Source organism: Helicoverpa zea, chromosome 14 (genome assembly GCF_022581195.2).
Source record: "Helicoverpa zea isolate HzStark_Cry1AcR chromosome 14, ilHelZeax1.1, whole genome shotgun sequence".
Classification (NCBI taxonomy): Eukaryota; Metazoa; Arthropoda; class Insecta; order Lepidoptera; family Noctuidae; genus Helicoverpa; species Helicoverpa zea.
Genome location: NC_061465.1, coordinates 3030563 through 3042599, shown reverse-complemented (window position 1 = coordinate 3042599; position 12037 = coordinate 3030563). Strand labels below are relative to the sequence as shown.

The following is a 12037-nucleotide window of genomic DNA, read 5'->3' as shown; positions in this document are numbered from 1 at the left end:
AAATTTACTAATCAAAGGTTCCAAAAGTTTTTGATTTCTTGCAATTAATCATTTACCATTTACCTGACTACCTTATTCATATCCATCTCCTGAGCCTTTTACCAACTATGTTGACTTGTATCTTTCTTAGCCGTATCCCATTTGAGTTTATATGATTTTAACTCGTCGGCTCTCCATCATATTTTAATCACTTTTTAGAGACCGAAGACCTTTTTCCAACTACATAATTATGGTAGTATCGGCTTCCAGTCTGGACTCATACCACTGTTTAACATGGAGCGACCCATCTGACCTCCATAACCCTCGTCATACACATACAATACCTCTTCGTAGGTCAAAATAGCTTATGCAAATAGCACGCATGTTGGGGCACATGTGCAGGTTACACGCATTTTGAAAACGTGCGGGTCCAGCGACTCGCGCATGTACCAAAGCTAAATACCCACCCGCGTGCTCTTGTCACTTGTCACTTGAGCATGTTGACTTACTCCAGCTACATGCACCGTGTAGACGCACCCTAAGCCACGCCGTCCTCTTGCAACACAGCATAATTATATCATCAATGAAACTAAGGTATATTCATCTGGCTGACAAAATATAAAATGTATCATTTTGGCTAGAAAATCTTTCTTTTTTTTAAACGGTTTTATTTAGCTCACCCAGTTTGTTTTATTCATTCTTGGGTCAAATTTAGTAATTCAAATTTCACCCTCTTCCTGTCAACCGATTAATCTGAAATTTTGTATACACCTTTAATTCCGATGACAATACAATATAGTAATATCAATAACATTGTAAATCCAATATGGCCGCCGGCACAAAATGGCGGATAACGTAGATTTTATCAATCCCATCAATATGGGTATCAAATGAAAGGGCTCAACAAGCAGAATACAATATACTATAAAAAATTGAAATCCAAGATGGCGGCCGCTACAAAATGGCGGATAACGTACGTTTTATCAATCCCATCAATATGGGTATCAAATGAAAGTTCTCAACCAGTAGAATACAATGTACTATATAAAATTAAAATCCAAGATGGCGGCCTCTACAAAATGGCGGATAACTTAGGTTTTATCAATCCCATCAACATGGGTATCAAATGAAAGGTCTCAACAAGTAGAATACAATTTACTATGCAAAATTGAAATCTAAGATGGCGGATAACGTAGGTTTTATCAATCCCATCAATATGGGTATCAAATAAAAGGGCTCAACAAGCAGAATACAATATACTATAAAAAATTGAAATCCAAGATGGCGGCCGCTACAAAATGGCGGATAACGTAGGTTTTATCAATCCCATCAATATGGGTATCAAATGAAAGTTCTCAACCAGTAGAATACAATGTACTATATAAAATTAAAATCCAAGATGGCGGCCTCTACAAAATGGCGGATAACTTAGGTTCATTTGATACCCATGTTGATGGGTCTCAACAAGTAGAATACAATTTACTATGCAAAATTGAAATCTAAGATGGCCGCCGCTACCAAATGGCTGATAACAATTTTTTATCAATCCCACCAATATGGGTATCAAATGAAAGGGCTTCACAAGTAGAAAACTGTCAGTAACTCCAGCGGGGCCCAACAGGGCCAAGGCCTGCCTGGGCTGCGAGATTGTTTGAAAGAGTTACCGCGGCCCTGGTACATAAAAGGCCTACGACGGAACAAAACGGTTCTTAGTCAAGAGTCTGGCAGTCCCTCACCGCTGCTGACCCACAGCAGGAGAGGTCATGTGATGATTTTTGGGGTCGTTAAAAAAAAAAGTACCTGGAAGGGCTATGTATTGAGGAATTAGATTGTAATAAATTATCAGGTAAGAGACCGTGTAATAATGATGCACTAAATGAATTAGATAGAATGAGGAATATTCGGTAGGCATTTTCATTAAATACTAAAAACTAGAAAATAAAAAATCGGTAAAAAAACTTTTAAGTTAAACGGTTTTATCTCATGTGCACTGAAAACTAGAAAATAAAAAAATAGTTACTTACCTGTCAACCTACGTAGGTGGTCTTGGTCATATTAGACTAAAATAAAAACGTGGGGCCCCTCTGAAATCCTACCTATGGCAAAGCATATCTTTATACTTTGGTAGATCATGAGCTCGGCGTTCGCTGGTGAAGCCGCTACGGCTGATTTATTGATTGTCAAAATCTCCAGTTACGATTATAGTAAGTCGATGCAATCCACACCTATTATACCTCTAGAAGAAAGTACTACAGCAACAGTTAATGGGCCCCACGTTTTTATTTTAGTCTAATATGACCAAGACCACCTACGTAGGTTGACAGGTAAGTAACTATTTTTTTATTTTCTAGTTTTCAGTGCACATAAGATAAAACCGTTTAACTTAAAAGTTTTTTTACCGATTTTTTTGACAATTAAGTCAGTTTCCATTCATAGAATGACAAAAAAATCCTATGGTACCTAATTGGACGGTAATTGATTGAGATAAAATGTGAGTTACTGTAGGATTAGTTGAAGTTATTAAAGTACTGATTGATTTCATGTACTGTATTTACTTTCGAGAAGCATTTATGTTATCCTAATCGGTAATTTGCATTTAAAGAACTAATATAATTAAAAAAGTTCGCGTCATTGATATAAAAACAATATGTGTCGTAGGTAATGGTTATTGCATTTTCTAAGGTTAATAGGAGAAATATTTTTGTTTAGAAATGTCAGCAAAAATTTTTATATTCGTTTTAATTATTGCTTCTATAGCAAATGCCGCTGATTATAAGCAAATACTGCCCGAAAAACCTCCGCAATTTAGTAAGTTTTTTTTTTTATCATTTTCACACCCTGTTTAGCCTTTTGCCAAACTTGGGGTCGGCTGCCAGACTTAACCGAATACAGCTGGATACCTAGCAGTGTTTTACATGGAGCGACTGTCTGTCATTGAACATCCTTGGCAGTCGTTACGGGTAATCAGAAGCCAGTAACTCTGATACCAGTCTAACCAAGGGGTATCGGGTTGCCCGGGTAACTGGGTTGAGGAGGTCAGATAGGCAGTCGCTCCTTGTAAAGCACTGGTAATCGGTTACATCCGGCTAGACTGGTAGCCGACCCCAACATAAATGGGTTAAGGATCGGAAGACGATGAAGAGCTCCCGCACACTGTAAACTTTTAGTCAGCTGATCGTTTTTTTTGGTCTCATAAATCAGTACGAAAATGAATGGCAGTATGCACATTACAAAAAACAGGTATTTGGCCGCAATCAGACCGAAAACTGTAATTGAAATCAACATTTTGCTTAAAAGAAAATACGTGGCATCAGATTTGAGTTTATATATTTTTTAACTCGTCCTCATGAAAGATATTTTTAAGCAGAACAAAAAAAAATGTAGTTCCGAATCAGTAAGTATGTCCAGTGGTCAATAACTGTGTCCAGTTGGTGAAAACATAAGTGTATAATTTAAGTTTCACTAAGTAACTGGACACGAATCAAAATCTTGACGTGTCGAGTTGACGACATGATAAATGTTCAAATTTTGAGTTTCACCAACTGGACACATTCATGGTGAGTTTAGTGTGTCGAGATGACGAATAATCCTTGCTGCACGTGCAGTCGTCAGTTAGTAGTCATCAGGTCTCTTCAAAAATGTACCTTAAAGAATAATCAATAAAGTAATCATTCATAGAGCGACAATTTCCTATGGTACCTAATTGGACTGTAATTGGTTCAGATAAAATGTAAGAAGTTATTAAAAGTACTAATTGATTTCATGTAACGTAGGTACTTTCGAGAAGTATTTATGTTATCGAAATTAGTTATTTGCATTTACAAAACAAATATAATTGAAAATGTTCGCGTAATTGATATAAATGCAATACATTTAGTAGGTAACGGTTATTGCATTTTCTAAACTTCATTTGGAGTAATATTTTTGTTTAGAAATGTCATCAAAAATTGTTATATTTGTTTTGATTGCTTCTATGGCAAATGCTGCTCAATATAGGCAGAGACTGCCAGAAAAACCTCCGCAATTCAGTAAGTTTTTTTTCCTCCTCATCTCATTATTTGCTTACACTTTTTCCAAACTTGGGGTCGGCTGCCAGTTTGAACCTGATACACACGGGTACCATTGTTTTACTTGAAGCTTCTGCCTATCTGACCCCAAGTAAAAATGCTTTTGAAGATGTCTTATAGTATCTGCTTGTTGGGCAAATGCTTTCTTCTTCTTCTTTCTCCTGCCCTGTTCCCAATTTTACTTGGGGTCGGCGCATTATGTCATTTTCTTCCATTTTCCCCTGTCACTCGTCATACTGACACTCACTCCCTTCTTATTCATATCATCTTTCAGGCAATCCATCCATCTTTTCTTAGGTCTACATTCATACTTAGCACACACTGTTGGGCAAATGCACTGACAAAATATTAGCGCTGACCACACAAGGGCTACTTATTGTCTCTGTTTTATAACTCAATCTCAAAAACTTCGGAATATCGTCTATATTTTGGCTAAGGTATAGCATAAGAAATCGCACTATAAATTGTTTATGTAGATTAAGACACCGGATCTAAAACTTCGAAAGAATTCGAAATATTAAGGTCGTCAGTAAGCTAAGGAAAAATATATGAATTAGTTTATTTATCCATCAAACTTATCAATGTGGGGTTTTTCTATAGAATGTGATTCCGTTAGTCTTGCATATTTCAATGGTTTTTTTATATATATTTTGTTTAATGCTCGGGCATCCTATTCGAAATTTTGTTTTTATAGTGTGCGAAAGAAGAGCCGTCAAAATATGTTGTTTATTATTTGAATGCTGGAATGTGGTCCAATCCTTTCAATTAGAGTATTTTTCTGTTGATTCGTATCCGATGAAAGTTAAAATATTCGCATTTTGTTATTGCAAAAACATATTGTTTATTTATAGTTATATATCTATTTCGTAGTGGTTCGTTTGGATGTTAGTGCTTCTATTATCAAGAACGTATTTATTTTTCTAATCTCTATGTATAATATGAGAACTCCATAAAGTATACTTTCCAATTACATGAAGTCATTTCCTAGTACAAAGGCACTTATGGAATAAATATGATCTCTAAAATAAGTTTTGCTGTCAAACAAAATATAATTTGTTAACCTAACAACAACATTATTTCAAATGAAAATAATAAGCTTTCGTGCCTAAAAGTAACTCAACGTAGCTAATCTCATTAAAACACACATTTTCATCATTCCCTCGAAAACTCGTTAATTCCATAAACATACAGCAACAAGTGAGTCTTAACTCTCTTTAATACAATACGAAGAAAACCGAGTAAAAGTTATTTACCGAACTCAAATATAAACATGTTTACACACTCGTACAAAGTTTGAATTTGTTAAAATACTTCGAAAACCACATCTGAGCAACGTAAATGAAGGAGATTGATAAGATTTCGAGTTTATTTTGTGTAAGACTTTTTGCGTATTGAGAGGCTCAGCTTTTTACTAAGACTTCAACACCATGTTTAATGATGTTACATTATAAACCATCTGCCTTTCTCGTAACTTAGCTTATTTTAGGTGCAGCACTTATGTCTTCAATAAAGTTCGGTCGTCCCCTATACTTACTCTATTATCTTTACAAGTTCAATTGTTTATACCCAAAGCCTTACCACGTGTTTCTGAATAGCGTTTTGTGCCTTTTTCAGTATACCTTTTACTGTTATTTTTAATATCTTTCCCATATAAACGCAGATTTGATGTCTCGCTGCACGCTAGGAGCGGCAGTGTTATTTGATAATCAATGTAAGAATGTTTAAGACTCACATTTAGAAATGGAAGGCTGTCTGATATGATGATGAGTTCCTAAGCTTTACCTGCATTGTCTTTAAATATTCCTTGCTGTTAAACTTCCTCATTAACATTATATACGTAAACAAAGTAAATCGCTTTTCCATAACCAGTTTTTTCAAGTATTCCATGGAAGATGGTTCATTAACATAATTATGCATTAATATTAAAATCTCATATAATGTTATATGCGTCACTCGATTATGTAAATAACATTATAGTACCTACGTCATAATGTAGTGGTATTTTCCTGTCCCCTTTTAAGTTATGCGTTTTAAGTGAAATCATGCGTCATGTTACAAGTTTTGGATAGTTCGGTAAATTATTTAGTTGCTATTCTAAAAACGTAAAAAACACTTTTTAAAATAATGTTAGTACTAGAGGTTTCTCGCGGTTTCGCTCGCGTTGACGACTATAAAGTGGTAGTTCGTTTTTAAAAGCCTTAAAAATCCTGCCGTGAACCAACAGACAGAATTAAATACAAAATTGTACTCGAGTTAATTTCCCGCATGTGTAACAACAAAGCAATTTGTGCAAATTGTGTAGTGTAACGAAAATACTAAGAATGCTTTTTGGACACTATAACATTACAATTATTTGGTAAATGTATTATGCAATGGTTATACTAATTCTTTATCGAGGTGCTAGTTTCTTTTTTTATAATTGACTAGATTCCGCTAGAAGTTTTATCTTCATCTCATTAGAACTACGTAATGCATAATATAATGGATGAGCCTTCCACTGCTGAGTGATAGTAATATTCATATAAAATTAGTACCTACCAAATCTAGGTAAATCATGTTCTGTAAAAATACCTACTCTAATAATAAATCATGGCTTATCAGGCGGCAACAAGGTTCACGCCTATAATGGTTGGGTCATGCCAGTCCTGATCTACTCCTTCGGCATACTCAAATGGACTCAAACTGAATTGGATGCCTTGGATAGGAGAGTCCGCACACTGCTGACCGCAGAACGAATGCATCACCCACGATCGTCGGTGATGAGACTGTACATCCCACGGAAATGTGGAGGCCGAGGCTTTTTAAATGCAAAGACGCTCCACAACCGCGAGGTGTGCAGTCTCAGAGAATATCTTCTCAAAAGCGACGTGGGTATGCATCGTGATATGGTAGCAGTGGACAAAGGACTCACCCCGCTATCGTTGGCAAATGAGAACTGGCGCAGACCTGTGGTACTAACTACCCATGATCGCAAGGGGATATGGCAGAGCAAACAGCTACATGGACGCTTCTTCGGGGCTCTTCATGGCCCCGATGTAGACTTCAATGCGTCCGTAGCTTGGCTACGCTTCGGTGACCTATTTGGAGAAACCGAAGGGTTTGTATGTGCAATTATGGACGAAGTTATCCTGACGAATAACTACCGGAAGTATATTATGAAAGATGGGACGGTTGACATATGTCGGGCATGTCACCATCCGGGTGAGTCTATCAGACATATTATATCTGGTTGCTATCATCACTGACAGGACTATTGCAGCCAATAAGCCTGATATATCGATTAGCGCGCCGCGCGATGATAGTCGATATCGCCGTCCCACATGACGAGAACCTCGTGAAAGCTGAGAAGGAGAAACAAATAAAATATCTTGACTTAGCGCACGAGGGTGTCGCCATGTGGGATGTCGACATGGCTGTTATTGTGCCGATTGTCATTACGGCCAATGGTCTAATAGCCAAGAGCCTCGACCAACACCTCAGGAGGCTCTCGTTGGGCGGCTGGATCAAGGGACTGATCCAGAAGGCAGTACTCCTTGATACGGCGCGTATTGTGAGGAGGTTTCTGTCTCTGGGACCCTAACCACCGGTACCTTCGACCCTGTGCCCGATATCGGTGGCCATCTATTTTTTATATTTTTAAATGTTTTTTTATTTTTTTTTATAATCTAATATTTAAAAATATAAATGATATGTTGAAAGATAAATAAATGAAAATAATCATGGCTTTCCTTAAATTCTGTAGTTAGATAAAGGAGTAACAAGTTCTGAACTGGTTGTTGCGGTTAAAATCGTTATTCACTACTTAGCGACTAGTATAGTTAACATAATATGGCTAACTTGAGGTTAGTTAACAACTCAACAAAAAAGGTGTTATAAAGCCTTAGCTGGTTGCGTAGGTTAAGATAATCATATTAATATGTAAATTATTATGTTTTTACTATTTATCGTATAACAGTAATTTTAAATCGTTACTTACGTTATTCATAGGAAAACAACAGCGTCTTTCCACTTATTAGGCCTTTTCCCTACCAAGAAAAACGTGTGATTAAGAAAACGAACTGTTTATCATAAATGGCCGTAAAAGTAATTGATCCAATCCACTTCTTTTGAAATATTTTGACTAATACAAATGCTACTGCACCACAAACTCGTTATTAAAAATAATTCAAAATTCTCAATAACTTCGATCGTAAAAATATAAAATTCCTTGTGCGATGCCATGGTCAATCAAAATTAATATAAATTGATACATCAGCCGTAGTTTTGCCATTTTATACGCGAAATGCTCATTAAACTAATGAGATTCATAAAGGAACATGATAAATATATAGCGCCTGAATAGTGCCTTGCAATTATTTTGTACTAGTACTTTTTACTTGGTTTTACTCTGAAATGTATTGTGTTAAATTGTAAAAAAATATTTTTAATATATCAACGACAGTTTTCTTTATAAAAAAGTCGTGGTGGCCTAGTGGGTAAAGGACCAACCTCTCAAGTACGAGGGCGCGGGTTCGATCCCAGGTCAGGCAAGTACCAATGCAACTTTTCTAAGTTTGTATATATCTTAGACACCACTGACTGTGTTTCGGATGGCACGTTAAACTGTAGGTCCCGGCTGTCATTGAACAACCTTGGCAGTCGTTACGGGTAGTCAGAAGCCAGTAAGTCTGACACCAGTCTAACCAAGGGGTATCGGGTTGCCCGGGTAACTGGGTTGAGGAGGTCAGATAGGCAGTCGCTTCTTGTAAAGCACTGGTACTCAGCTGAATCCGGTTAGACTGGAAGCCGACCCCAACATGATTGGGAAAAAGGCTCGGAGGATGATGAACGACAGTTTTCTTTATCAGTTCACAACTTTTATTTACACTCTTTATTTTACTTTAGTACACGATCTCTTTTCTTACCTTGGTCATCTTCGTCTTCGTTTTCGTCTCCTTTTTTCGTGGTTTTATAATTTCAAAACCTTATCTTCATATTAAATTACTCAGTGAGGATAGGGTAAAAGGTCTTCATAGGTTCATCTACCAGGTTCAACAGTTACTTCCATTACTGAAGTAATTGTTGAGATAAAGACTCTAGCAGAGACATCTTGTGACCTATAATTTATTTTTTTCTGATAAAAGAAACTTTTTGCTAAACGCTGCACTAGATGGTGCTACTGAAACATTTCCAGAACAATACCACCATAGAATTAATATCGCTCGACCTCATAACAAAATTTATTAAGAAACATTTTTACCACTTGAAGAAGCATTAAAGATGTATTTTCTGACAAACAAATAAAAATCAAGTAAGTATTTTTTATCTTCGACCCGCAAAGCCTTTTCGATGTTGTCAAGGTCTCGAAAACACATTTCGAGGTCTTCGCAAAAAATATGCTTCTTTCATACCGATATGAAAAAAAAAACATATCTACATAATTTATTTCTAACCAAGTATCATTTATTGATGGCCTGATGGTCTGTTTTAAGCCTTCAAAATTCCGTTGTTCGGTTTAGGGCCTGTACCTTTTTCATTCAAATCAAAAATAATTATCTTTTTATTGCATCAAACATTTTTGATTAGGTACCTATATTGTTTGACCAACGAGTACCTTACAGTTCATTTTATATTCAAAATAATTAACTTGACCCTAACATAGCAGGGAAAAGGCTTGGGAAATGGTGATGATGAATTAACTTGATTCATCTTTAAAAGAAAAAAAACTGTATCTACACTCATCATCATCATTGTCTCAGTTATCATAAAATGTCCACTGCTGAATATGCTGCCTTCCCCATTAATTTCCAAAAGGACCTATAAAAGCCACATCTTCACTCGCTTTGACTTATTCTAGGAACAAACAACATATCTTCCTTATACAAGCATTCTGGGTCCGTAAAAATATATTTGAATTTAATACAAATATTTGCTGAATGCAGGAATCGGAAGCATGATGTTACGGTCATAGTGCATTGTTCGACCAGTACAATTTGGTACATTTTCTTATCTTTGTGTCAAAGTTCCAAAATTCTTACTGAAGTGTACAAAGATCAGTACATGATTGTTGTAACAGAGTTACACTGAAATTACGTTTAGTATAGTATCCAGCATATACTTACGAGCCTATTCCATTGCTATATGAGTATTTCCTTTGATATGCTTATTATCTCCGAATTTCAAATTGTCTTTCTCAGAAAAATGACAGAAAACCTACACGATATTGTATGGAGAACCTTATAAGTCGATAGTTTTAATCAATGGTTGTAGTTAGTTCTGGTGCCGGATGAAACGTAGATGGCCTGTCAGTTAAAGATAATAATTTGTAGAGGCCATGCATCGAATGTTCCTACAATAACCTGCAATATCTAGTTCTAGGAATCTCTGACATGGGAATGGCTAGAATCTCTGCAGTTCTCTCAAAGCTACGCAGCTACGTTTCTATGATTCCGTTTGGTAGGATACCGATGTAATTAGAACCACATCGGACATTTTCGCTTTGTCTCTCAGATTTTGATGGCTTTGCTGTATTGCTAAAGGTAATAGGGACCGCTTCTGTTTTGGTCCAAAGAGGACCACCTACCTGTGTTCAAAGTACGTTATGATGCCTGATTCCTATAAATAAGAAAGGATCCTTTTTGCCAACGGACGGTTGTTTTTTTATACCAAAAAAGGGGTTCTGAAATCGGATGTTTTTATTTTTCCGCTAACAAAACAAAACGTTCATTTTTATTCTGTGATTTTTCGCTTAGCCTTGTTTATCATTATTTCTTCTCTTATTCGTAAAATTTTGTTTAGTACTAAAATAACCGGTATATCGTCACCCTATTTACTCGAATCATTTATAAAAAGATGATTCAATACTTGTTCATCACGTCACAGCCAATCAATTAAATCTCGGAAATCCTCTTCCGATCTTTACAAAGTAAACATATTATTACGTACATACGTACTTTTGTATGTTTAATTATTAGCTTTGGGCGAAATAACTTGATTATGAATCATTGGTTACGTCATGGTAAGACGGACTTAACATTGCCTGGCCGAATCTTGTTGCTTATTAATTTTAATTTTGCTCATTACGTTGTTATTTTTGTCAGCTGTACTTTTTGGAAGAAAGTGTCATAAGTCATACCTGTATTGGGGACAACTTTAATGTGAAAGGCGATTACTTGTTTCAACCTCTCTACCCATCTACAATAAATCTTTCCTTCAAAAAAAGAAAAGAAAGATCACCTGATTAGATAATTGTATATTGAGCTCATCATCATCCTCCTGTCCTTATCCTAATGATATATGTATATAGAGCCAGACGACTATTTTAAATGCGCAAGAACATACATATATAACACAGCTTATCATTTCCAGAAAATATACCAGGCTGTTACATACCTGAGAGAAATGAGGTGATTCCTTTCGGAGCAATCGTAAGCAATAATGGATGCATCCTCATACAATGTACAGTGGACTCCTTTGAGTATACTACGTAAGTTTTAAATGCTATCGAATTCATACTCCTTTATAGTTACATCCCCACATAAAGTGTTAACTATTTTCTATAAAATACCTAAACTTTTTTGTGACTTTCAGATGCCCAATAGCACAAACCCGTGATCCGAAATGCCGCGTGTATCATCCTTTTGGCACCACGACCTACCCAGACTGCTGCCCTCAACTCATGTGTGATGTATCGTAAATACTTTGATGTTTCAATACATACATACGTCGAGTAATAAGTATTGTATATTTTATTTCCATTTGCAAAATGAATTGTTCTACCTATCCCTATATTTTGTAAAGAACTCCAGGTCAGGCAAGCACCAATGAAACTTTTCAAAGTTTCTATATACTTTCTAAGTATATTTTGGACACCAATGACCGTGCTTCGAAGGGCACGATAAACTGTAGGTCCTGGCTGTCATTTAAACATCTTTCGCAGTCTTCATGGGTAATCAGAAGCCATTAAGCCTGACAACCAATGCACTGAGCAAAGATGAGTTATATATAAAGCA

General features: G+C 36.2%; 1 protein-coding gene across 1 annotated transcript; it reads left to right on the top strand.

Annotated features, from left to right (window-relative positions):
- Window positions 1-3913: 3913 nt before the first annotated feature.
- LOC124636617 lies at window positions 3914-11748 on the top strand. The gene is made up of 3 exons (XM_047172783.1): window positions 3914-4007; window positions 11394-11511; window positions 11616-11748. The coding sequence occupies exons 1-3, from the start codon at window positions 3914-3916 to the stop codon at window positions 11719-11721; spliced, it is 318 nt and encodes a 105-aa protein (XP_047028739.1). The 3' UTR covers window positions 11722-11748.
- Window positions 11749-12037: the final 289 nt, after the last annotated feature.